This window comes from Heterodontus francisci, chromosome 6 (genome assembly GCF_036365525.1).
Source record: "Heterodontus francisci isolate sHetFra1 chromosome 6, sHetFra1.hap1, whole genome shotgun sequence".
In the NCBI taxonomy this organism is placed as follows: Eukaryota; Metazoa; Chordata; class Chondrichthyes; order Heterodontiformes; family Heterodontidae; genus Heterodontus; species Heterodontus francisci.
In genome coordinates, this window is record NC_090376.1 from 36,856,387 (window position 1) to 36,882,083 (window position 25,697).

A 25,697-nucleotide genomic window follows, 5' to 3' on the forward strand; every position below is an offset into this window, starting at 1 on the left:
CACAGTATTTATGTGCCTGCTCCAGTTTAGTTTCTGGTCAATGGTAACCCCCAGGATGTTGATAGTGGGGGATTCAGCAAAGGTAGTGCCGTTGAATGTCAAGGGGAGATGGTTAGATTCTCTTGTATTGGAGATCATCATTCTCTGAGAGACTTGTGTGGCATGAATGTTACTTGCCACTTATCAGCCCAAGCCTGAAAGTTGTTCAGGTCTTGCTGCATAAGGACACGGACTGCTTCAGTATCTGAGGAATGTAAATGGTACTAACATAGTACAATCATCAGCAAACATCCCCATCTCTGACCTTTTGATGGAGGCAAGGTCATTGACAAAGCAGCTGAAGATGGTTGGGCCTCAGACACTACCCTTAGGAACTCCTGCAGTGATGTCCTGGGGCTGAGATGATTGATCTCCAACAACCACAACCATCTTCCTTTGTGCTAGGTATGACTCAAACTAGTGGAGAGTTTTCTCCTTGATTCCCATTGACTTCAGTTTAGCTAGAGCTCCTGAATGCAACACTCAGTCAAATGCTGCCTTGACATCCAGGTCAAACACTCTCACTTCACCCCGAGTTCAGCTCTTTTATCTATGTTTGGACCAAAGCTGTAATGAAGTCAGGAACCAAATAGCCCTGGCAGAAACCAAACCAAGCATCAGTGAGTAGTTTTTGCTGTTTAAGTGGCACTTGATAGCACTATCAACGACACCTTCCATCACTTTGCTGATGATCGAGTGTAGACTGATGGGGTGGTAATTAGCCAGATTGGATTTATCCTGCTTTTCGTGGATAGGACATACCTGGGGAATTTTCCACATTGCCAGGTAAATGCCAGTGTTGTAACTGTACTGGAACAGCTTGGCGAGGGCCACGGCTAGTTCTGCAGCTCAACTCTTCAGCACTACAGCCGGAATGTTGTCAGGATCCATAGCCTTTCCAGTAACCAGTGACTTAAGCTGTTTCTCGATACCACGTGATACGAATCAGATTGGCTGATGACTGGCATCTGTGATGCTGGGGACCTCAGGAGCAGGCCGAGATGGATCATCCACTCGGCACTTCTAGCTGAAGATGGCTGCGAATGCTTCAGCCTGTTCTTTTGCACTGATTTGCTGGGTTCCCCTACCGTTGAGGATGGGGATATTTGAGGAGCCTCATCCTCCTGTTAGCTGTTTAATTTTTCACCACCATTCACAACTGGATGTCGCAGGACTTCGGAGCTTGGATCTGATCCGTTGATAGAGGAATTGCTTAGCTTTGTCTATTGCATGCTGTTTGGAATGCAAGTAGTCCTGTGTTATCGCTTCACCGGGTTGACACCTTATTGTCAGGTATGCTTGGTGCTGCTTCTGGCATGCTCTCCTGCACTCCTCATTGAAACAGGGTTGATCACCTGGCTTGATGGTAATGGTACAGTGAGAGATATGCCAGGCTACGAGGTTACAGATTTGTTTGAATACAATTTTGCTGCTGATGATGGTCCACAGTGCATCATGAATGCCCAGTTTATTGCTGATAGATCTGTTAAAAACCTATAACATTTAGCACAGTAATAGTGCCACACAACATGATGGAGGGCAACTGAGTGGCTTTCTCGGCCATTTCAGAGGGCAGTTAAGAGTGAACTACATTGATGTGGGTCTGGAGTCACATGTAGGCCTGACCAGCTAAGGACAGCAGATTTATTTCCCTAAAGGACAGTAGTGAACCAAATGGGTTTTCACAACAATCGATGGTAGTTTCATGGTCACCATTACTGACTAGCTTTCAATTCCAGATTTTCATTTATTAATTGGATTTCAATTAAACCAGCTGCCATAATGGGATTTGAACCCATGCCCCCAGAGTATTAGAGTCATACAGTCATAGAGTTATATAGCACAGAAACAGGCCCTTCGACCCATCGTGTCTGTGCCAGCCATCAAGCACCTGCCTATTCTAATCCCATTTTCCAGCACTTGACCCGTAGCCTTGTATGCTGTGGTGTTTCAAGTGCTCGTCTAAATATTTCTTAAATGTTGTGAGGCTTCCTGCCTCGACCATCTCTTCAGGCAGTGCGTTCCAGATTTCCCTCTGGGTGAAAAATCTTTTCCTCAAATCCCCTCTAAACCTCCTGCACCTTACCTTAAATCTATGCCCCCTGGTTATTGACCCTTCTGCGAAGGGAAAAAGTTTCTTCCTATCTAACCTATCAATGCCCCTCATAATTTTGTATACCTCAATCATATCTCCCCTCAGCCTTCTCTGCTCTAAGGAAAACAACCCCAGCCTTTTCAGTCTCGCTTCATAGCCGAAATGCTCCAGCCCAGGCAACATCCCGGTGAATCTCCTCTGCACCCTCTCCAGTGCAATCACATCCTTCCTATAGTGTGGTGCCCAGAACTGTACACAGTACTCCAGCTGCGGCCTAAGTAGCATTTTATACAACTCCATCATAACCTCCCTGCTCTTATATTCTATGCTTTGGTTAATAAAGGCAAGTATCCCATATGCTTTCCTAACCACCTTTTCTACCTGTGCTGCTGCCTTCAGTGATCTATGGACAAATACACCAAGGTCCCTCTGACCCTCTGTACTTCCTAGGGCCCTACCATCCAAAGTATACTCCCTTGCCTTGTTAGTCCTCCCAAAATGCATCACCTCACACTTCTCAGGATTAAATTCCATTTGCCACAGCTCCACCCATCTTACCAGCCCATCTATATCATGCTGTAATCTAAGGCTTTCCTCCTCTATATTTACGAATCCACCAATTTTCATGTCATCTGCGAACTTACTTATCATACTTCCTATATTCACGTCTAAATCATTAAATCCTCTCTGGCCACAGGAGGGGTACCAGGGGACCGGAGGACAGCGAACGTGGTACCATTATTTAAGATAGGTAGCAGGAATAAACCAGGTAATTACAGGCCGATGAGTCTAACATCAGTGGTTGGGAAACTTTTGGAAAAAATTCTGAGGGACAGGATTAATCTCCACTTGAAGAGGCAGGAATTAATCAGGTTTCAAGCCTGTGTCCTCAGTACCTTGCTCTACGGCAGCGAGGCCTGGACAACGTATGTCAGCCAAGAGCGACGTCTCAACTCATTCCATCTACGCTGCCTCCAGAGAATCCTTGGCATCAGGTGGCAGGACCGTATCTCCAACGCAGAAGTCCTCGAGGCGGCCAACATCCCCAGCAAATGCACCCTACTGAGCCAGCAGCACTCGAGATGGCTTGGCCATGTGAGCCGCATGGAAGATGGCAGGATCCCCAAAGACACATTGTACAGCGAGCTCGCCACTGGTATCAGACCCACCGGCCGTCCATGGCTCCGCTTTAAAGACGTCTGCAAACGCGACATGAAGTCCTGTGACACTGACCACAAGACATGGGAGTCAGTTGCCAGTGATCGCCAGAGCTGGCGGACAGCCATAAAGGCAGGGCTTAAGAGTGGCGAGTCGAAGAGACTAAGCAGTTGGCAGGAAAAAAGACAGAAGCGCAAGGAGAGAACCAATTGTGTAACAGCCCCGACAATCAATTTTATCTGCAGTGCCTGTGGAAGAGTCTGTCACTCTAGAATTGGCTTTTATAGCCACTCCAGGCACTGCTTCACAAACCACTGACCACCTCTAGGCGCTTACCCATTGTCTCTCGAAACAAGGAGGCCAAAGAAGTCGTCGTCAGCAAAGTTTTGTCAGGGGGAAATCGTGTCTGACTAACTTGATTGAATTTTTTGAGGCGGTGACAAAATGTGCAGATGAGGGTAAAGCAGTTGATGAAGTCTATATGGACTTCAGTAAGGCTTTTGATAAGGTCCCGCTTGGGAGGTTGGTTAAGAAGCTAAGAGCCCATGGGATCCAGGGCAATTTGGCAAATTGGATCCAAAATTGGCTTAGTGGCAGGAGGCAGAGGGTGATGGTCGAGGGTTGCTTTTGCGAGTGGAAGCCTGTGACCAGTGGTGTACCACAGGGATCGGTGCTGGGACTCTTGCTGTTTGTACCGTACATTAATGATTTAGACGTGAATACAGGAGGTATGATCAGTGAGTTCGCAGATGACACCAAAATTGGTGGTGTCGTAAATAGTGAGAAGGAAAGCCTTAGATTACAGGACGATATAGATGGACTGGTAAGATGGGTGGAGCTGTGGCAAATGGAATTTAATCCTGAGAAGTGTGAGGTGATGCATTTTGGGAGGACTAACAAGGCAAGGGAATATACAATGGACCCTAGGAAGTAGAGGGTCAGAGGGACGGACCTTGGTGTACTTGTCCATAGATCACTGAAGGCAGCAGCACAGGTAGATAAGGTGGTTAGGAAAGCATATGGGATACTTGCCTTTATTAGCCTGGATCTCTGGATTACTAGGCCAGTGATATTACAAATTTTATGTGTAAGTTAGAAATTTATGAACTGTTCAGTCAGCTGACGAAGTGAGATACTGTGGTCTCATCTGTAACTGCATGGGGGACAGACAGGGTGCAGTGCAGTTGGGATGATAACAATGAGCTGCTAAGACGACAGTTCAAAAGACAAAGGAAAAGAAAAAATTTGAAACCGCCACTGAAGTCCATAGCCAGATTCCATGCCGAGGAAAATGAAACATAAAAATATCTGAGTGAAAGCAAACTGAGAGGATGCTCAGTTCGTGTGAAATTCTGAATGAATGTGAAAATTACCTGACTTATGAATACTTAGGAGATTAATGTTACTTGAACGTTGGTTTTCAAACGAATGTCTGTGTGCATACTGGCGGAATACGCTCTTCTCTGCAGAGCTAAAAGTCATTAGCCCTTGGTAATTTTGTCTTTAATGTTGGATGCATTAGTTTGTTACTTGTCCTCTCTATGTATGTATACACGTGTATTTTTTGTGAGAAACATCAATCATGTTTTGGTTTTGACCTAGTTGAAACTCTAAATTGTCCTTGGGCTCAAATCCTGGGATTTGAGTTCATAATCCATTACAGGAATCAATATTCCTAAGTTGCATTGCAGTATGAAAGCGTGACTGCGATTGTTGAGACTGTTGATTTCAATTTAAGATTGTTCACCCAGAATTGGGATTTTTAAAAAACCTGAATTACATTTTGTTAAAGATGCTGGTTTGGTTTTTATTTTAACCAAAATTTACATGTGCAACTGTGAATTGCACCTAAGAGCTTGTTTCCAAAAAAATAAGCTTCACCCTTGATCCTTAAAGTTATGTCTGCTAGGATGTCTGAAAGAAATCCAATTTGAACTTTTCAGAACACTTTGCTTGAATTGGACTCAAGCGTTTTTTAAAAATCTGCTATTGCCTTTTTGCAATTTAAATTAAAGACACATCTTACTGACAGTTTTTCCATACGAGTTAAGTAGCAAACATTAGAGATTGAAAAATCAGTTTGAGAAGAATGCTAAAAAGTTTGGAAATAATTGGAGTTTAATCTAAATTATCTTCTCTGATGGGAATGTTTTTTCTATGAAATCATAAATGTTACTAATGGTTTTCGTGTTTTCAATTTGTAAAGATAAAAACAACTTATGCAAGTTTTTAAAAAGTACCAAGACTTGGGGGGGTAAAATTTTAAAATGGTGTTTGCTTCCTATTCACTTGGGAATTATTTTTAAAAATACATGAAGTGACACAATTGCGTACATATAAGTTTCCTTTGCCCCTTTGCAAACAAGCAGAGAGCTTAACCCCGTCTGCTGACAGCTGTTATTTTTTCTTTTAAATCACTGCACCACTTCTGTATTGCTGAGTGCAAACTTATCTATTGGGCATTATTAAATATTATGTGTCCAAATTAAGAGATACGATTGGACAAATTAACCCATTGAGTTCTTAAGCAGAGCCACACTGGATTCTCATTTTTCTCTTTCAAACAGATGAGGATGTGCTTCAGATCCGCCTGAATACTGATACCGCAGCATAGGAATCTAAGAAATTATCTGCAGACATCAAATGTAACAGCATGGTGACGATTTGAACTAAACGCATTGCCTTTTAAAGGCTTGGCCTTACCCATTCATGCCATGTGTTCTCTTTCAAGATAAAGGGGGGAATTTTCTGTTCTTCCCCTGTGGCGGGTTTGGAGACGGAGAGAGCATGTAATCGGGTGGGATGGTGGCAGGGTGGAATTAAGTCTGAGGCGGGAAGGCCTGTGAATGGCCTTCCCACCCCACTGCCAATTGAAGCCCTTAAGTGGGCAATTAATGCACAATTAAGGGCCTCATCCTGCCACTGCCACAATTAGCCCAGCAGCGGGCAGGCCTGCCATCACACAGGGAGCACAGCAAGAAAAGACATGTGGGTTCACAGGGGTGGGGGGGGGGGGGGGAGCCTCGTTAAAATGCAGAGTGCCTGAACGAGGGACACGGCATTGGGAAGAGAGGGGCCTGCTGAGAGCCACATCATCAGTGAGAATGGTGATTAAAAACCTCTACCTACCCATAGTGCAAATTAAAAAGTGTAAAGAACATCTTAAAACTATGTACAGCATTTCGAATGTCGTTATTTCAGTCCAGTTTCTAATCCATAAATCCACACCATTGGTTGCAAACATCTTGATTTACAACAATGACCCAGGGTCCATAATAGCAGCCCCAGACACAAAAATATAAAAGGCCGCCAGGAAAGAGTCACTGTTGTGTTTGACTAAAACCTTTTTAACAGTGTAAAAAAAAACTGGTCAAAAAATGAAGCCTTAAAAAGGCAGTTGCATCTGTAAAAACTGACCGTAAAATATTGAATTTGATTGCTAAATAAAGCACTCCTCTGCCTTGTAGTTAAGTAAAAAATCGGCTGAATATTCACCAGTATCTGCAGTCCTGATGGAGAAAAAAAATTTAAACGCACTGTATGGCAACCGCTAGTGGAAAGGTAATGAACTTGCAACATTGTCAAAATGCACGGAATGTAAAAAAGCCTAAAAATCTAATGTGAAGCCATTTGCTTCAACACCCTTGCTGCTGATCCCCTACATCCATCTGCCCCATGACACCCACCCTGCGAGAACCCTCCCCCCGCAACCGACCTGTGGCCTGGGTCCAGCGCTTCTCCTAGGCCTCAGGTGAGTGCTGCACTGGTAGCCTCTGCGGTGGTGCTGCTCAGTTAAAGAGCTACTGGCCTCAGATTGGCTGGTAGCTCTCAGAGGGCAGGTCTTCTGTCACCAAGGTCCTTGACTCCATGCAAGGCCCGTCGCTGTCCAGTTAAGTGCCAAATTGGCACTTGATTTGGCGGGCCTCCCACAGAAGGGGCGATGTGGGGTTCACACCACGCTTTCGCCAGAGGTAGTGACCCCCGTTGCCCGGATAATTTCCTGGCCAAAGGGTTTGAGAAGGGGAGAAATAACTTGAACATTGATAAATTCATCAGCCCAATAGCACTGCTAGTTGAATTTAGGATAATTTTGAAATGATAAAACGTCAGACACAATATAACAGGTCATTTTTCTGAAATAAAAGGTCATCTAAAATGAGGAAAGACAAACAAAATATGTTAACAGCTGGGACTATGTGGGAATGTTTGTTCCTCCAGGAAAGATAAATGAGATAGAATGGTAACAAAGATCTTCAAGAGAAATCTATCAATTTATTCATCTCAACTACTTTTTCCTGACTTTCAGTGGAATGTACATGGATTGCACATTGCTATGTTGCATTGAACTGCGCCCCAGTGATTTTTCCAATTTCCATTTGGCACCGTGTTTTTTTTCCTGTCTCTATCTCCTATCTTCAATCACTTCCTCCCATTGAATTTTACACATCCCGTTCATTACCATTCTGCCTTGTCAATGAACTTTTTAAGAGAACTGCATCTGATAGTCTGGCCACTACCCAACACATCAGGACCATGCATAGAGTCTTAGAGTCATTTACAGAACAGAAGGAGGCCATTCGGCCCATTGAGTCTATGCAGTGGAGATAAACAAAGATCTTCAATCAGACACCCATCTTAATATTTCGATTAGATTACCTGCAAACCCAAGACTGGCTTGTACTGGATGGCAGCTGTGGCATGATATTGGGATACCAGTACGAGTATGCAGATGTGATTTGTTACACATGAAGCAGCTAACATGCGGAAATGGATGGTGAATTTGCACAGAAGAACGGATCTCAGACATGCTCAGTGACTTGACAAACAGTACATGAAATGGTTTTGTTTTGTTTACACTTAGCAATTAACTAAAATTACTGTTTAAGTTAAGAAGCAAGTTAAGTTTCTTAATGTATTAAACAGGGGTATACAAGCTCTCTCAGAGTAGCTGTAGCTAGTTCATTAGGTAACTAGATTAAACTGGTTTCTGAGCACTAACAGAGTTCCAACTAAGCTGACACATCACTGTTTTCTGAGAGTATAAATTCAGGGAACTCTCAGTGCTGCTTGTCTGCACTGAGTGCTGCTGGAGGGCACTGAGTGTGAAGAAGGGAGTTTGGTAAGTGAAGGAGTTTGGTAAGTGAAGGAGCTCGTTAAGGAGGGGAACTACAAATTAATGAAGAAAAACAAATGTAATTAAATTAACACAACAAAGATGATGTATTGTGGCTGCAGCATGAGAGAGCTCCTGGATGCCACGGCAATCTATGGCAATCACGTCTGTAGTAAGTGTCTGCGGCTTGAGGAGCTTCAGTTCAGAGTCATTGAGCTGGAGGCTGAGCTGCAGACACTAAAATGCATCAGGGAGGGGGAAAGTTACCTGGACACTTTGTTCCAGAAGGCAGTCACACCCCTTAGAATGGGGTAATTTGTTTTGGTCAGGGACAGAATGGTGTGACTGCGAGTCAGACAGGTAAGGGAATAGAGAATGTGGGTGTGGAGAAGCCTCAGCTCTTTCAATTGAGAAATAAGTTTGAGGTGCTTACAGCTTTTATGGACAAGAGCGAGGCTGTAGTGTGGATGAGCAGACTGACCATGGCACCGTGGTACAGCAAGCCATTCAAGGGGGGGGGGGGGGAGCAAAAAGGAAAGTCGTGGTCTTCGGGGACAGTATAGTGAGGAGGATTGACACTATTCTCTGCAGCAAAGAGCGAGAGTCCAGAAGGCTGTGTTGCCTGCTCAGAGCCAGGGTACGAGACATCTGCTCAGAGCTGGAGAGGAACTTAAAAGTCGGAGGGGGAGGATGCAGTGATCATGGTCCATATAGGTACCAACGACATAGGCAGGACAAGGAAAGAGGTTCTGCGTAGTCAGCTTGAGGAGCTAGGCACCAAAATAAGAAGATCAAAGGTAATAATCTCTAATTATCTGAGCCATGTGCAAATTGGCACAGGACAAATAAAATTAAAGAAATGAATGCATGGCTCAAAGACTAGCGTGGTAGAAGTGGGTTCAGGATCTGGGGCACTGGCACCAGTAATGGGGAAAGCGGGGGCCGTACCGTTGGGACGGTCCACACCTGAACCATGCTGGGACCAGTGTGCTCTCCAGCCGCATAACTAGGGAAGTAGAGAGGGTTTTAAACTAAATAGTGGGGGCAATGGATTAAATTTAGGAAGATGTGGTGAATCAAAGAGTAGAGACAAGGCAAGAGAGAAAGGTATTAATATGGAAAAAGATAAACAGACTGTGACAGGACGGGACAGTGAGTACAAATCTAAGAGTAAATCAGCAGACAATGCTAGCAGTGAACAAAAATAATAAAAGGACAAAACTAAAGGCTCTGTATCTGAATGCACATATAATTCGAAACAAAACAGATGAACTGATAGCGCAAATAGAAATAAATAAGTATGATCTGATAGCCATTACAGAGACATGGCTGCAGGATGGCATAGATTGGGACCTGAATATATAAGGGTACATGGCATTTAGGAAGCACAGGGACCGAGGAAAAGGTGGAGGGGTGGCTCTGTTAATTATTAGCACAATAGAGAGGGATGACCCAAGTTCAGGAAAACAGGATGCCAAAAGGGTTTGGGTAGAGATAAGAAATCATAAAGGCAAGGAGTCACTTGTGGGAGTGGTGTACAGACCCCCTAACAGTAACCACACAGTAGGACTGGGTATAAAGGAAGAAATAATGGGTGTTTGTCAGAAAGGTACAGCGATAATCATGGGGGATTTTAATCTACATATAGATTGGAAAATTAAGATGGGCAAAGGTAGCCTAGATGAGGAGTTCAGAGAATGGTTTTGGGATAGTTTCCTAAAACAGCATGTTCTGGAACCAACCAGAGAGCAGACTATACTAGACTTGATATTGTGCAACGATATAGGAGTAATTAATGACCTCATAGTGAAGGCACCCCAAGGCAGCAGCGATCATATGATGATTGAATTTTACATTCAGTTTGAGGGGGATAAAAATAGGTCCAAGACTATTATTTTAAACTTAAATGAGGGCAATTATGAGGGCATGAAAGCAGAGCAAGCAAAAGTGAACTAGCAAAGTAGGTTAAGGGATAGGTCAACAGAGATGCAGTGCCAGACATTTAAGGGGATATTTCAGAATACACAGAATAAATGCATTCCAATAAGAAAGAAACATTCCAAGGGGAGGACCCACTATCCATGGCTAGCTAAAAAAAAGTTAAAGATAGTATTGAACTTAAAGAAAAAGCACATAATTACACAAAGATGGGTGACGGGCCAAAAGATTGGACAGAATATAAAAAAACAGCAAAGAATGACTAAAAGATTAATAAGGAAGGTAAAATTAGAGTACAAGAGAAAGCTGTTTAGAAACATAAAAACAAATAGTGAGTTTCTATAGATATTTAAAAATGAAAAGAGTTAACAAAGTGAGCGTTGGTCCGATAGTGAGTCGGGGGAATTAATAATGGAAAATAAGGAGATGGCAGATGAGTTAACAGGTATTTTGCATCGGTCTTCACCATAGAGGATATAAGTAACATCCCAGAAATAGCTATGAATCAGGAAATGGAAGAGGAACTCAAGAAAATTACAATCACCAGGGAAGTGGTACTGAGCAAATTGTTGGAGCTACGGCCTGACAAGTCGCCGAGTCCTGATGGACTTCATCCTAGGGTCTTAAAAGAAGTGGCTAATGAGATAGTTGATGCTTTGGTTTTAACTTTCCAAAATTCCCTAGATTTGGGGAAGGTTCCATTGGAGTGGAAAATAGCCAATGTAACTCCTTTATTCAAAAAGGGAGACAGAAAGCAGGAAACTACAGGCCAGTTAGCTTAACATCTGTCTTAGGGAAAATGTCAGAAGCTATTATTAAATGCGTTATTGCAGGGCACTTAGAACAATTCAAGATAATCAGGCAGTGTCAACATGGTTTTGTGAAAGAGAAATCCTGTTTGACCAATTTATTTGAGTTCTTTGCAGAAGTAACATTTACTGTGGATAAAGGGAAACCAGTGGACGTACTGTACTTAGCTTTCCAGAAGGCATTTGATAAGGTGCCACATCAGAGGTTACTGCAGAAAATAAAAGCTCATGGTGGAGGGGGTAACATATTGGCATGAACAGAAGATTGGCTAGCTAACAGGAAACAGAGAATAGGCATAAATAGGTCATTTTCTGGTTGGCAAGATGCAACGAGTGGTGCGCCACAGGGATCAGTGCTGGGGCCTCAACTTTTTACAATTTATATAAATAGCTTGGATGAAGGGACCGAAGGTATCGTTGCTAACTTTGCTGATGACACAAAGATAGGTAGGAAAGTAAGTTGTGGAGAGGACATAAGGACAGGTTAAGTGAGTGGGCAAAGATCTGGCAAATGGAGTATAATGTGGGAAAATGGGAAATTGTCCATTTTAGCAGGAAGAATAAAAAAGTACAATATCTAAATGGAGAGAGATTGCAGAGCTGAGATGCAGAGGGATCTGGGTGTCCTAGTGCATGGATCGTAAAAGGTTAGTATGCAGGTACAGCAAATAACTTGGAAATCTAATAGAATATCATTTATTGCGAGGGGAATTGAATACAAAAGTAGGGAGGTTATGCTTCAGTTATACAGGACACTGGTGAGACCACATCTGGAGAACTGTGTACAGTATTGGTCTCCTTATTTAAGGAAGGATGTAAATGCATTGGAAGTAGCTCAGAGAAGGTCGACTAGACTAATACCTGCAAGGGGTGGGTTGTCTTATGAGGAAAGGTTGGACAGGCTTGGCTTGTATCCACTGGAATTTAGAAGAGTAGGAGGCGACTTGATTGAAACATATAAGATCCTGAGGGGTCTTGACAGGGTGGATGTGGAAAGGATGTTTACTTTTGTGGGAGAATCTAGAACTTGGGGTCACTGTTCAAAAATAAGCACTCACCCACATAAAACAGGGGTGAGGAGAAATTTTTCTCAGAGGGTCATGAGTCTTTGGAACTCCCTTCCTCAAAAATCGGTGAAAGCAGAGTCTTTGAATATTTTTAAGGCCAAGGTAGATAGATTCTTCTGAAGAAGGTGGTTCTGATGAAGGATTGCTGACCTGAAGCGTGGACTCTGCTGCTCTCTCCACAGATGCTGCCAGACCTGAGTATTTCCAGCACTTTTTGTTTTTATTTCAGATTTGCAGCAACCACAGTATTTTGCTTTTATTATAGACAGATTCTTGATAAGCAAGGGAGAGTAAGATTATCGAGGGTGGCGGGAATGTGGAGTTGAGGTTACAATCAGATCTGCCATGATCCTGTTGAATCGCAGAGCAGGCTCGAGAGGCCAAGTGGCCTACTCCTGCTCCTAATTCGTATGTTACTGTGGCCAGAAGAGTGAGCAATCCTAATTCATGAAGGCATTGACACATACTCCATGGAGAAATTGACTTTGAAATAAGGATAGAATTAAACACATAGATACCTGTCAGAAGGAGTAAAAGTAAAGGAAAAGCGATACAAAATTTGGATTGGGTCAGTTATGGGCTAGGGAGAAATAATCTGACGCAGTAACAAAAAACCTTTTTTCTTCCTTTCAGGTGTTAAGGAACCCAAGCTCCAACAGTTGATGGGGAATAATGTCCCCCAGATCCTTCTTCCCCTTCACTTCCCTCTGATCCCATTCTTCTGATCTGACGCCTTGCCATGTATTCACTATAACCTCCGACCTTCCCCTCTCTGATGCTGAATGATTTGTACTCAGCAACGGACTGTTGTATCCCCTTATGCCCCCACTGAATGAACTTTGCACTCGGCATGACGTTGAGCTCTTCTTCCATCGCCTTCGCGCTCACGTCTTTGGCCAGGAGTCCTCCCCCTGACAAACAGACCCAATCACGCACCTCCAGAATTCCCCTTCCACCTGGACCCCTCCCTCTGGCCTCTTACCCACTCTTGATCTTTTCATTGAGAACTGTCGGCGAGACATCGGCCGTCTCAATTTCTCTGCTCCCCTCACTCATTCTAACCTGTCTCCATCTTGCATTAAATATTTCCAACTGCTTGTCCACTGATCTGCTACATTTTCCAGTAGTTAATAATGGTCCAGGTCACTTTTCATTCCATAAAAACTGTTTAATTTCCAAGCCAAAATCTTGATCTTCAACTCCTCTAACTAGGTTATGGTACTATTTCCCAAGTGTTTACCTAAATACTTATTTCTCTTGCTTCATTATGCAAAATCAAATCTACTATTGGCATCCTTCCTTGTTAAATGTGCAACATACTGATTACCACTCAAAGAACCCTTTCTAAATATGGATATATATGTCTGTCTTACTACAGTCTAACTTAGGATACTGTTTCACATAATTACAACTGCTACTACCGTAGGCATCACTTGCCTTTAAATCTCAGCCTTAGATTAAAGGCCTGCTACCCGACCCCGATGGGACCCGACGTCATGTGTCGGGTTTGGGTCGGGTCGCTCTTCCGGGTACAGCTTTCGGGCTCGGGTCGGGTCGAGTCAGACATACACAGTATTAATTGGACTTGAAAGGTTGTTTAAAAAGATGAAGATTGGAGCCACGAAGTTAGTGATTATTTGGTCACGAGCTAAACAGAAACCCATGGAGTTGTGCCCAGACAGGTTGTGCCACACTGTTTGCAGAATGTGTATTACTTAAAATAAACACAGCAATTGCCCGAAGACTCAGAAAATACCATTATACATTACCTAGACTCCTGCTTTACAGGTTAAAACACTTGCTGCAAGTTTATCCAGTGAGTAGCTGAGATGCAGAGACCAGGAAAGTCCTGAGTGATTAATTATTATAAAATATACAGTATTTATATAAGAAATATAAAATGATCATGGTCAGGACTCTGAAATAAAAACAAGAAATGCTGGAAATACTCAGCAGGTCTGGCAGCATCTGTGGAGAGAGAAGCAGAGTTAACGTTTCGGGTCAGTGACCCTTCACTGGGGTCACTGACCCAAAACGTTAACTCTGCTTCTCTCTCCACAGATGCTGCCAGATCTGCTGAGTATTTCCAGCATTTCTTGTTTTTATTTCAGATTTCCAGCATCTGCAGTATTTTGTTTTTATTATTATGGTCAGGACTCTAGTCTACACACATACAGCACTGTACTGTATGTGTGTAGACTAGAGTCCTGACAGTGATCATTTTATATTTCTTATATAAATACTGTATATGTTATAATAATTAACCACTCAGGACCTTCCTGGTCTCTGCATCTCAGCTGCTCACTGGATAAACTTGCAGCAAGTATTTCAACCTGTAAAGCAGGAGTCTAGGTAATGTATAATGGTATTTTCTGAGCCTTCGGACAATTGCTGCGTTTATTTTAAGCAATACAGATACTGATACAGTGTAGCAAAGTCTGTCTGGGCACAACTCCATGGGTTTCTGTTTAACTCATGACCAAATAATCACTGACTTCGTGGCTCCAATCTTCATCTTCTTAAAAAACCTTTCAAGTCCAATTACAGTTTTTGTTGCTTATCTGCACAAACTGAAAAAGTGAAAAACGGATTCGGAATCGGAAGATAGGTAAAGTGAATAATCCGGTGGTCGGGTTGGGCTCGGGTCCGATGTGGTTCTGTTGGGTTCGGGTCGGGTTTTTTTTTCTCCAGACCCCAGCAGGCCTTCACCTTAGATTCAGTTTTTACAGAAAGAATGGCTCAAAGGAGCTTTCAGATTTTCAGTAGTCAGTTATGGAAGTTTCTACCAACGATGTTATTTTTCTCACATCCTCTCCTCTAGAAAAACAATGCAAGAGAAAGATAGAGTCCAGGTCAATTGGTACTACAGGAAAAACAGAAAGCACCTTGATGAATGCATATTTCAAATTCCTCCATAAGTTTAATGCAGGGGAGCTGAAATGATCTAAGGATATGATTGTAGCTCATTTTCAGCTTCTCCTCCCATTTGCCATGAAAAAATATACTTTTATTCTTTTCGGAAAATTCTTTATAAACTACAACACAACCAATTTAATACAATATATTGAAAAAGGAAGCAGCAGAATGTATAAACATTTTGAATAATACAGTACCAATTTGAAATGCTCATCACTATTATTTTTCAATGATCCATTAATATGCAATTGTGCCATGGGACTGTAGAGTCGCCAGTGCAAGGATAAACCAGGCAACTGCTGCACATATCACCATCACTTTTGTTGAACTGTTCTGCAACCCACTCTAGTATTGGTTAAAATATATCTAGCAGGTTCCAGTTTTGAAGGCTGATCTAAGCACAGCTATGCTCTCAGCATAATCTTGATATATCTGTGGTTTGTGACTTCAATTTCTGCCTTCCATTTGCATTCCAAGCTTTCCATCTTTACTCTCCTACACTGCTCCAATTAAGCTCAAAACGAACTTCAAGAACAATACCTCATCTTTCAATGCTCCAGAGTAGAGAGAGAGGGAACATAAAAACCGGGCAGGGTTTCTACTCCAGGTCACTACAAAACTATCTTGCTAAAACCTGCATGCACAGACACCAGCTGAAGAAAGGACTCCTTTGGCAATGATGCCCCACAGTCGAATAGCCCACCGATACTCACCGTATAGGCTCACACATGAAGAACAGACCCTTGGGTGAGGTACCGGAGGGCTGCTGGTGCCTGTGGAACCATACCCCAGCATGAGTCACCACCTTCAGGAGAGGAGAGAAGGGGAGAAAATTGGGAAAAAAAATTCTTTAGCTTTACTCCGTGTCAACAGCGGAAGAGTAAAGTCTCACCATGTGACAACTACACATGAATCACAGGCAGCGCAACAGCACATGTAGGCTTGCCTCTATACAAAATGTTCAGAGGTTTTAGATCCAACTCTACCTGTCAAGCCTACCTGCCACAGCTTGGAGATCACTGGATAAACAAGGTTAACAAGGAGATAAGGAGATCTTTCATCTTAGCATGACGGGGGTGGGGGGGGGGGGGGGTAGAAAAACACCCAACTGATTATGGAACAGTAGCAAAAATGGTCATGGAGGTCAGCTGGCCAGAGTACCTCCATTCTATCTGCTGAGGAAGATGTGTGACAGTTTTGTTGAGAGGAAAAAGTCAAAAATTGATTAACAATCAAATCGCAAAACAGTAACACTGAATGCAAGACAGCTCTCGTCAATCACTGAAATCAAAATAAGGCATTCCAAGCAGCATAATTCAGCAACTGATCAAGTTGTCTTTAGTGACTTTGAAGGAAGTTCTTCTACAGGTATTCATTTGAAATCAATACCTGTCTGGAATGACATGAAGTTGGTAGACACTTTTACCATCAACTACCAACACTTCAGGCAAAGAGCAAAATTAACAAAATTACATTGATCGGATAATCTGTATTTTAGTTTTTTTGTTGACTGAGATATAAATATTACCTGGGACAGAGTTAACTCCCCTGCTCCTCTGCAAAATATTGCCATGGGATTTTTTACATCCACCTGAGAGAGCAGACGTCTCATCAAAAAGATGGCACCTCCGACAGTGCAACACTCCCTCAGTAATCAGAGTGCCAGCCTAAATTTTTGTGCTCATTCTGGAGTGGAATTTGAACTTACATCCTTCTGACTCAGAAGTGAGACTGCTACCCACTGAGCCACAGTTAACACATTATTTGCTTTGTATTGTTATTACTTTGCCCTTTAAATGAACTGTTGCCTGACCCCTCAGTTCCCAGAAACACTAGTTTCCTGAACATTATTTAAATGGGACGTTTTGCATGTAAATGACAGGAAATTGCATGCAGGAGGTTCCCACCTCCAGTTCCATATTGTAATGAAGATCCCATCGGTTTCAGATGAGCTTCCACCACTTGCTCCAATACTCACTGGAAGCATTAACAGTACACAGAATGGACAGAGATGAGTCAAGACTGAAATCTGCTCAATTTCATGCTCCTTTACATTCTGTTGTGCCACTGTCCCATTTTGCCCCCTGTACTCTTTTCTGATGGTAAATTGCTAACAATAACATTTGAAAGGTTCCTGGAACGTCCAACCGACTGTCCAGAAACATTTTCAAGTTCACTTCACACGAGTTAGCTATGATTTTTTAAAATTCATTCATGGGATGTAGGCGTCACTGGCTAGGCCAGCAGTTATTGCCCATCCCTAATTGCACCTCGAGAGGGTGTTGGTGAGCTGCCTCCCTGAACCGCTGCAATCCATGTGAGGTAGGTACATCCACAGTGCTGTTAGGAAGGGAGTTCCAGGGTTTTGACCCAGCGACAGTGGAGGAACGGCGATATAGTTCCAAGTCAGAATGGTGTGCGACTTGGAGGAGAACTTGCAGTTGTGGTGTTCCCATGCATTTGCTGCCCTAGTCCTTCTAGGTGGTAGAGGTCGTGGGTTTGAAAGGTGCTGTGCAAGAAGCCTTGATGCGTTGCTGCAGTGCATCTTGTAGATTGTACACACTGCCGCCACTGTGCGTCGATGATGGAGGAAGTGAATGTTTGTAGACGGGGTACCAATCAAGTGGGCTGCTTTGTCCTGGATGGTGTCGAGCTTCGTGAGCGTTGTTGAAGCTGCACCCATCCAGGCAAGTTTAGAGTATTCCATCACACTCCTGACTTGTGCTTTGTAGATGGCGGACAGGCTTTGAGGAGTCAGGAGGTGAGTTACTCGCCGCAGGATTCCCAGCCTCTGATCTGCTCTTGTAGCCATTGTATTTATATGGCTACTCCAGTTCAGTTTCTGGTCAATGGCAACCCCTAGGATGGTGATAGTGGGGGATTCAGCGATTGTAATGCCATTGAATGTCAAGGGCAGATGATTAGATTCTCTCTTGTTGGAGATGGTCATTGCCTGACACTTGTGTGGAGCGAATGTTGGACCTCCAACAATCACAACCATCTTCCTTTGCGCTAGGTATGATTCCAACCAGCGGACAGCTTTCCCCCTGATTCCTATTGACTTCAGTTTTGCCAGGGCTCCTTGATGCCATACTTGGTCAAATGCTGCCCTGATGTCAAGGGCAGTCACTCTCACCTCACTTCTTGAGTTCAGCTCTTTTGTCCATGTTTGAACCAAGGCTGTAATGAGGTCAGGAGCTGAGTGGCCTGGCAGAACCCAAACTGAGCGTCACTGAGCAGGTTATTGCTAAGCAAGTGCCACTTGATAGCACTATCGGTGACACCTTCCATCACTTTACTGGTGATTGAGAGTAGACTGATGGGGCGGTAATTGGCCAGGTTGGACTTGTCCTGCTTTTTGTGTACAAGACGTACCTGAGCAATTTTCCACATGCTGGGTAGATGCTAGCATTGTAGCTGTACTGGAACAGCTTGGCTAGGGGTGCGGCAAGTTCTGGAGCACAGGTCTTCAGTACTATTGCCGGAATATTGTCAGGGCCCATAGCCTTTGCAGTATTTAGTACTTTCAGTCGTTTCTTGATATCACGCGGAGTGATTCGAATTGGCTGAAGTCTGGCATTTGTGATGCTGGGGACTTCGGGAGGAGGCTGAGATGGATCATCAACTCGGCACTTCTGGCTGAAGATTGTTGCAAATGCTTCAGCTTCATCTTTCACACTGATGTGCTGGGCTCCCCCATCATTGAGGATGGGGATATTTGTGGGGCCACCTCCTCCAGTTAGTTGTTTAATTGTCCACCACCATTCACGGCTGGATGTGGCAGGACTGCAGAGCTTAGATCTGATCATTTGATTATGCTCCGCTATCGGTTATCCATTGCTTAGCTCCGTCTATCGCAAACTGCTTACGCAGTTTGACACACAGGTAATCCTGTGTTGTAGCTTCACCAAGTTGATACTTCATCTTGAGGTATGCCTGGTGCTGCTCCTGGCATGCCCTCCTGCACTCTTCATTGAACCAGGGTTGGTCCCCCAGCTCGATGGAAATGGTAGAGTGGGGGATATGCCGGGCCATGAGGTTACAGATTTTGGTTGAGTATAATTTTGTTGCTGCTGATGGCCCACAGCGCTTCATGGATGCCCAGTTTTGCATTGCTAGATCTATTCTAAATCTATCCCATTTAGCACTGTGGTAGTACCACACAACACGATGGAGGATATCCTCAATGTGTGGGCGGGACTTCGTCTCCACAAGGACTATGGGGTGGTCACTCTTACCAATACTGTCATGGACAGATGCATCTGCAGCAGACAGTTTGGTGAGAACGAGGTCAAGTAGGTTTTTCCCTCTTGTTGGTTCTTTCACCACCTGCCGCAGACCCAGTCTAGCAGCTATGTCCTTTAGCTCGGTCAGTCGTGATGATGGACACTGAGGTCTCCCACCCAGAGTATATTCTGCGCCCTTGCCACCCTCAGTGCTTCCTCCAAGTGGTGTTCAACATGGAGGAGTACTGATTCGTCAGCTGAGGGAGGGCAGTAGGTGGTAATCAGCAGGAGGTTTCCTTGCCCATGTTTGACCTGATGCCATGAGACTTCATGGGGTCCGGAGACAATGTTGAGGACTCTCAGGGTAACTCCCTCCTAACTGTATACCACTGTGCTGCCACCTCTGCTGGGTCTGTCCTGCCGGTGGGATAGGACATACCCAGGGGTGGTGATGGCAGTGTCTAGGACACGGTCTGTAAGGTATGATTCCGTGATTATGACTATGTCAGGCTGTTGCTTGACTAGTCTGTGGGACAGCTCTCCCAACTTTGGCACAAGCCCCCAGATGTTAGTAAGGAGGACTTTGCAGTGCTGACAGGGCTGGGTTTGTCATTGTCGTTTCCAGCACCAGTTCAAACGACTTTGATATGGTCGAAAACCACTTGCCAGAATCCAATTTGGGTGACTTCATACCAAAGTTATACCACACAATTTGCATTAGCACAAGGTCCAATTTCCTATTTGACCACATTAGAATAGCTTTCACAAGCTCCTTATTTTTTCCAGGTGATGTAATGTTTTTAGTGCATTGCTTGGACTCAGCCAAGTGCTAATAAAAGAATATTGTAATGTGCTATAAAAACCAATTATATGCAGATGCAACCAGGAGCTAGCAGCTATAAGGCAATATTCAAATCCAGTTCATGATCAGGTTTTCTTATCTATCTTCTTAAACAACTTGTAATTTACATGGTGTAATTTACATTTCATGTTCTAAAACGTCCCAAGGTGTTTCATAGGAATGAAACAAAATCTGACACCAAGCCACATAAGGAGCTATTAGTACAGGTGACCAAAAGCTTGGTCAAAGAGGTCGGTTTTAAGGAGCAACTTAAAGGAAGCAAGAGAGGCAGACAGGCGCAGAGGTTTAGGGAGAGAATTTCGGAGCTTAAGCTCTAGAGAGCCGAAGGCACAGCCGCTAATGATGCAGCAATAAAAAATTTGGAGTGTGCAAGAGGCCAGAATTGAAAGAATGCAGAGATCAGAGGGTTGTAGGACATTACAAAGATAGGGAGGGCAAGGCCATGGAGGGATTTAAAAACGAGGATAAGAATTTAAAAATCGAGGTGTTGCCAGAAAGGGAGCCAACGAAGGCCAGCAAGAACTGGATGATGGGAGAATGGGGCTTGGAGCGCATTAGGTTAGGAGCAGCAGACTTTTGGATGAGCTCAGGATTACAAAGGATGCAAAGGTGGGAAACCTTTGGAGTAGATGGATCTAGAGTAACAAAGGCATGGATGAAAACATAATTAACAGAAAACAGTAACAATGGTAAAGCCTAGAAAATGAGGTATCTTTGGTATTTTCACTACAAGCACTCCTACTAAGTTGATGTAACTCAGTCCCACCTAGTAAACATACCAGTAATCCAATTTTGTTCAAAAAATTCTCAATGCGGAACAGGTGCAAAGGGCTGAATGGCCTATTCCAGTTCCTATGTTCAAATTTTAGCAGATAAAAATAAAACATATTTTCTTCATCAACATATACTTCTGTTTACAGGAAAGTATCTTATTGATGTCAAAAAGACCTTTGTTAAAAATAAGGGCAAATCTAAGCTGCATTTTATAGTGTTAGATTGAGCAGCTATTAGAACTATTAAAGCAAATAAAGTATGATCAAATAAGCTCAAACATTTGAAACTATCAATATTAGAACTTTGGAGAAGTGAGAAGTTTCAGTTAACTGCAATTTTTGTAATATTCAATTCTTACCTTGCCCTTTGGAAGATATACCACTGCAATCAGATGGATTAATTACCCAGTAGTAATACTTCAGAGTATGCATTAGCTGCAGCACAGTTCCCACTCTACGGATTGTACTGTAGATTGTAGCAGTTCCAATGAATTCAGCAGACAAGTAAGTATAAAGTGAAAGCTGCACCTGAAAAATAAACATAAAAGATCATTTACCTCAACTGCTAAACAATGTGAAAGCTACTCCTAAAAATAAAACATTAACAGAATTAGTTTATACATAAATTTACAATTATAGTACCAACAGATTTTACTTTCAATTGAAGTTGTGTAAACAATCAATTATAACCAATTCATCAAAAATTCACTTATTTTACCACTACAGGTATGGAATTAAAATGACAGGCAACACACCTTGCTCCCACTCTGACCTCTCTGGAATACTGCAGGAGTCCAAGGACAATGAAGCACAATGCAAGCTCAAGGACCAGCACCTTATCTTTCAATTAGGCACTTTACAGCCTTCTGGGCTCAACATTGAATTCAACAATTTCAGACCGCAACTTCTGCCCCATTTTGAATGCTTTTTCTTTGCAGGTCTTGGTTTTCCTCTTTGTTTTTCTCTTTTTTTTTTGCTTACAGATGGTAGCTGTTCATCATTCTGCCATTCATACCTCTTCCAGACACTTCTTTTAGAAACATAGAAACATTGTTTCTTTACTTGTCCCATTAGCACTCCCTTGGCCTTGCACCATTAACTCCTTTGTCATTTAATCTCTCTTGCCTTCCATCCTATCACAGTTTTTCCCTTAAAATCAATTACATCTCTAACTTTTCGACTTGAAATGTTAACTCTGTTTCTACCTCTACAAATGCTGCCTGACCTGAGTATTTCCAGCATTTTCGGTTTTTATTTCAGATTTCCAGCATCTGCAGTATTTTGCTTTTGCATGTATGAAGCTCCTTTAATGTAGTAAAACGCCTCATGGCACTTCACAGGAGCATAATCTGACACGATGCCAAAGGAGGAGACGTTCAATTGACCAAAAGCTTTGTCAAAGAGGTAGATTTTAAGGAGTGTTTTAAAGGAGGAGAGAGGTAGAGAGGCAGAGTGGTTTAGGGAGGGAATTCCAGAGCTTAGGGCTGATACGGTTGAAAGCACAGATGCCAATGGTTGGGTGTGGAAAGTGGGAGGATGGAGAAAAGACAAGACTTGGAGGAACACAGAATTCTTAGAGTGTTTTTAAGGCAGGACAAGATTGCAGAGATGGGGACGAGGTCATGGATGAGAACAAAAGGATAAGAATTCGAAAATTGAGATGTTCAACAGCCAGGATGTAGATCAACAAGTACAGGGTGAATGGACTTGATGTGAGTTAGGATATGGGCAGCAAAGCTTTGGATAAGCTCAAGTTTATGGAGGTTGGAATACGGAAGGTCAGCTAGCAAAGCATTGGAGGTAACAAAAGCAACAGATGGGCTCAGGCAGGCACAGAGACTGGTGATACTATGGTGGTGGAAGAAATTTGCAGTTGTTAATTTTCTTTTTAAAGTTGAAAAGAGCAAGTAGTATAGAAGGGGACATGTCAACTCTTATTCAATCCCCAGTGTCTACTGACTTACCTGATCTATGATCTACAATGTTCATAATTAGGAAGGATAAAACCAGGTTGGGCTTCTGATCGCCCTCCACAAAATCCTGAAGGAAATGCTCATGTATGGAAGTCAGGCGAGAATAGATGTGGCTTATCCATGATGCAGTTGAACAGCCTGCCAACACTCACACATGAAGAATAGCTAATGGTCAAGGTCTTATACCCCAGCAAGGAGTCAATGCCTTCATAGAGCGGATGCGAGAAGATTGTGCAGAAGATTAATAAGTAAAAAGGGATCAGAGGAAGCAGTTCCTTATAACATACAAGGGGTTCTCAATTTTCTTTTATGAAACATACCTTTGCAGGAGTATGAATCCAGATGGCAGGATTAAATAGGACGTGATCGCACAACTGTTTTAATAAAGGTGCTCCATGGGTCAAACCATCCAGATATTTAGCAAAGGACAAAAACTGTTCAAGGACAGCTCGTGTTATATGAGCTCTGGATGACTATATGCAGGAGGAAGAGAAATCAGAACACATGGTAAATTACTTAACTTGAATGATCTTTAGCTCCTGAATATACATTCTTTACATCAGAATTTTTGAAATATAGTAATCAAATGAATTTTAGGGAAACTGAACATTTCCCACCGCTATTTCATTCAACGTAACTATACTATACAATGACAAAAGCAGCCAATTCAAACATACTTACTTCAGTTCTAAATATTTAGCTATTATATAAACATGTTAAACTACATAATTATCCCGTTATATTTTGAAAAGATGCCCTGTTTAGCCCCTTAAGATAAAGCAAGGAACACTGCAAATCGCTAAAAAACCTCCGACATAGGTTTTAAATTATATATACTAAAGAGTTATAACATACTGCTGAATATCCCAAACAACTCCCACTATCAAAATAACATACTTATTCACATTTAATATTACTCAAAATACTTCAAAACTAGGTCAGCACACAACCTTTTAAAATAGCTACACTTGAAAATAATTAACTGTCAAACTTGAAATAATATTACCTTAAACAAGTTTGTCTACCTATCACAAAAGAAAGCATTATTCATTTAGCTGAGTCTATCAGGTTCAGCCGGATGTATTTTCATCTTCTAAATTACGGTAATGTATTGTGTGGCTTCATAAACTTACCTTTTCTAACAGATAGCCAATTACCAAGAATCCTTTTCCACCCAACATTTGTTCTTGCATGGCCACTGAGCTCTTTAGCAAGTCAACCAGAAAGGCCAAAAGGGTTGCACTGCACAAAGATAGAAAGTTCAAAAGAAACTCAATCTTTCCTACCATTCTTAAATAGTTCTATTTATGGGCTTGCAATAAGATTGCTTTCTTTAAGAACAAAACTACTTAAATAAATTTTAAAGCTAGAAACTCATGATTCGAGTACTTCTGACATTTCTACATGAACAATTTAATATATCATACTAGATCCAGCAATTATCCCCACAGTGAATCTTACATCTCATGATCAAAAGTGTCAAGTGGAATTTGTGTATTTCTGCACTGTGGGAGAAGGAAAGAAAAGGGATTAGGTAAGTTACATGCGCTATTTTTACATACCCCTTTGGCAGGAAGTTCAAGAGTTCAAAAGACAGAGATCTACGAACAATTCACCAGTCTACACTTTCACCCAGGAAAAAGTGTGACAGAGAAAAAAAACAAATGAAAGAGAGGGTTGGAAGGAAAACAATCCAGTGACAACACACAGTCACACCACAGTAGTGTTGCACTATCCCCTAGCATACCATCAGGTGGTATTGTACAAGCTCTCTTTGTCCCAGCTCATCTGGAAACAGCTGAAATTATTTTTATAACTTCGTTCGACTAAGTTCTCAACCATACAAGGAATCAGAAGAACACAGGAGTAGTGAAGTAACAGTTGTATAGTGGAATGCACAGATTTGAAATGTGATGCACAGATTTATGCTGCAATAAATTTAAAGATGATGGGTGCTAAATGCAATACTTAATTATATGGATGTATCTATAACACAAGTGGCTCCACTTTTCTTCTGGAGTCCTCAAAGAAAACAAACTAAAACAAATTAATATACAAAATTGTACAAACAGAAGAAACAAGTAAATAGCAATGGTCATCAATTACATTTAACTAAAAGCAAGAAAACCTTCACTTCATTTCTAAAATACCCAGGAGTGAAATTGGGCTCAGTAGCCATGAGGCCCTTTAAGGTTCCAAAATGGTGTCGCAACTCTCAGGCACAATTCTGATGTGAACTATGCTAGATTCAATATTGGTAAAAGGGTTAGCACATGCAATTAATGTCCCCTGGCAGAATGCAGGGCACGCAGATCATGATATCAATCAGCATGAAACTGCTGCTATTTGAAAGCTCCACACTCCAGCCAAAGCCCCCCTCTCAACTTCACACAACTGAGCACACGTTCTACAGCACGAAGCCCCCCAGCCCTAAAGGGTTTATCAACTACTTACCCATTAGTTGCTGGATTATTTCTTCTGGCTGTTGCTGCAATTGTGTGTTTTGGGAGCTTTTCCAGACTTATCAAAAGTTTTAGTAGTCTACAGAGAGTGGTCTGGCTTGTGATGGAGTACTTCTTTTGCTAACTTAGAGGCTTTTGCACAATCTAGTTGCTTCCAGACAGAGGTGGCCTAGAAGGGCTTCCTCTTGGCATGGAGTATGACTGGGAGAAGGGGGCAGAGGCCGAACAGAGCAGGACAAGCTCTTAGAAGAGGGAGGAGGTGAAGG

General features: G+C 42.6%; 1 protein-coding gene across 6 annotated transcripts in view; it reads right to left on the reverse strand.

Annotated features, from left to right (window-relative positions):
* The window catches only part of nbeaa (neurobeachin a), a 988,762-nt gene that overhangs the window by 779,962 nt on the left and 183,103 nt on the right, over positions 1 to 25,697 (reverse strand). For all 6 annotated transcript variants that reach the window (XM_068033481.1, XM_068033479.1, XM_068033480.1 and 3 more), the window contains exons 11-13: positions 24,103 to 24,211; positions 23,290 to 23,442; positions 21,356 to 21,524 (exon numbers count right to left, since the gene is read on the reverse strand). In XM_068033481.1, coding sequence (XP_067889582.1) covers positions 21,356 to 21,524; positions 23,290 to 23,442; positions 24,103 to 24,211 — 431 coding nt within the window. The remainder of the gene's footprint in view (positions 1 to 21,355; positions 21,525 to 23,289; positions 23,443 to 24,102; positions 24,212 to 25,697) is intronic.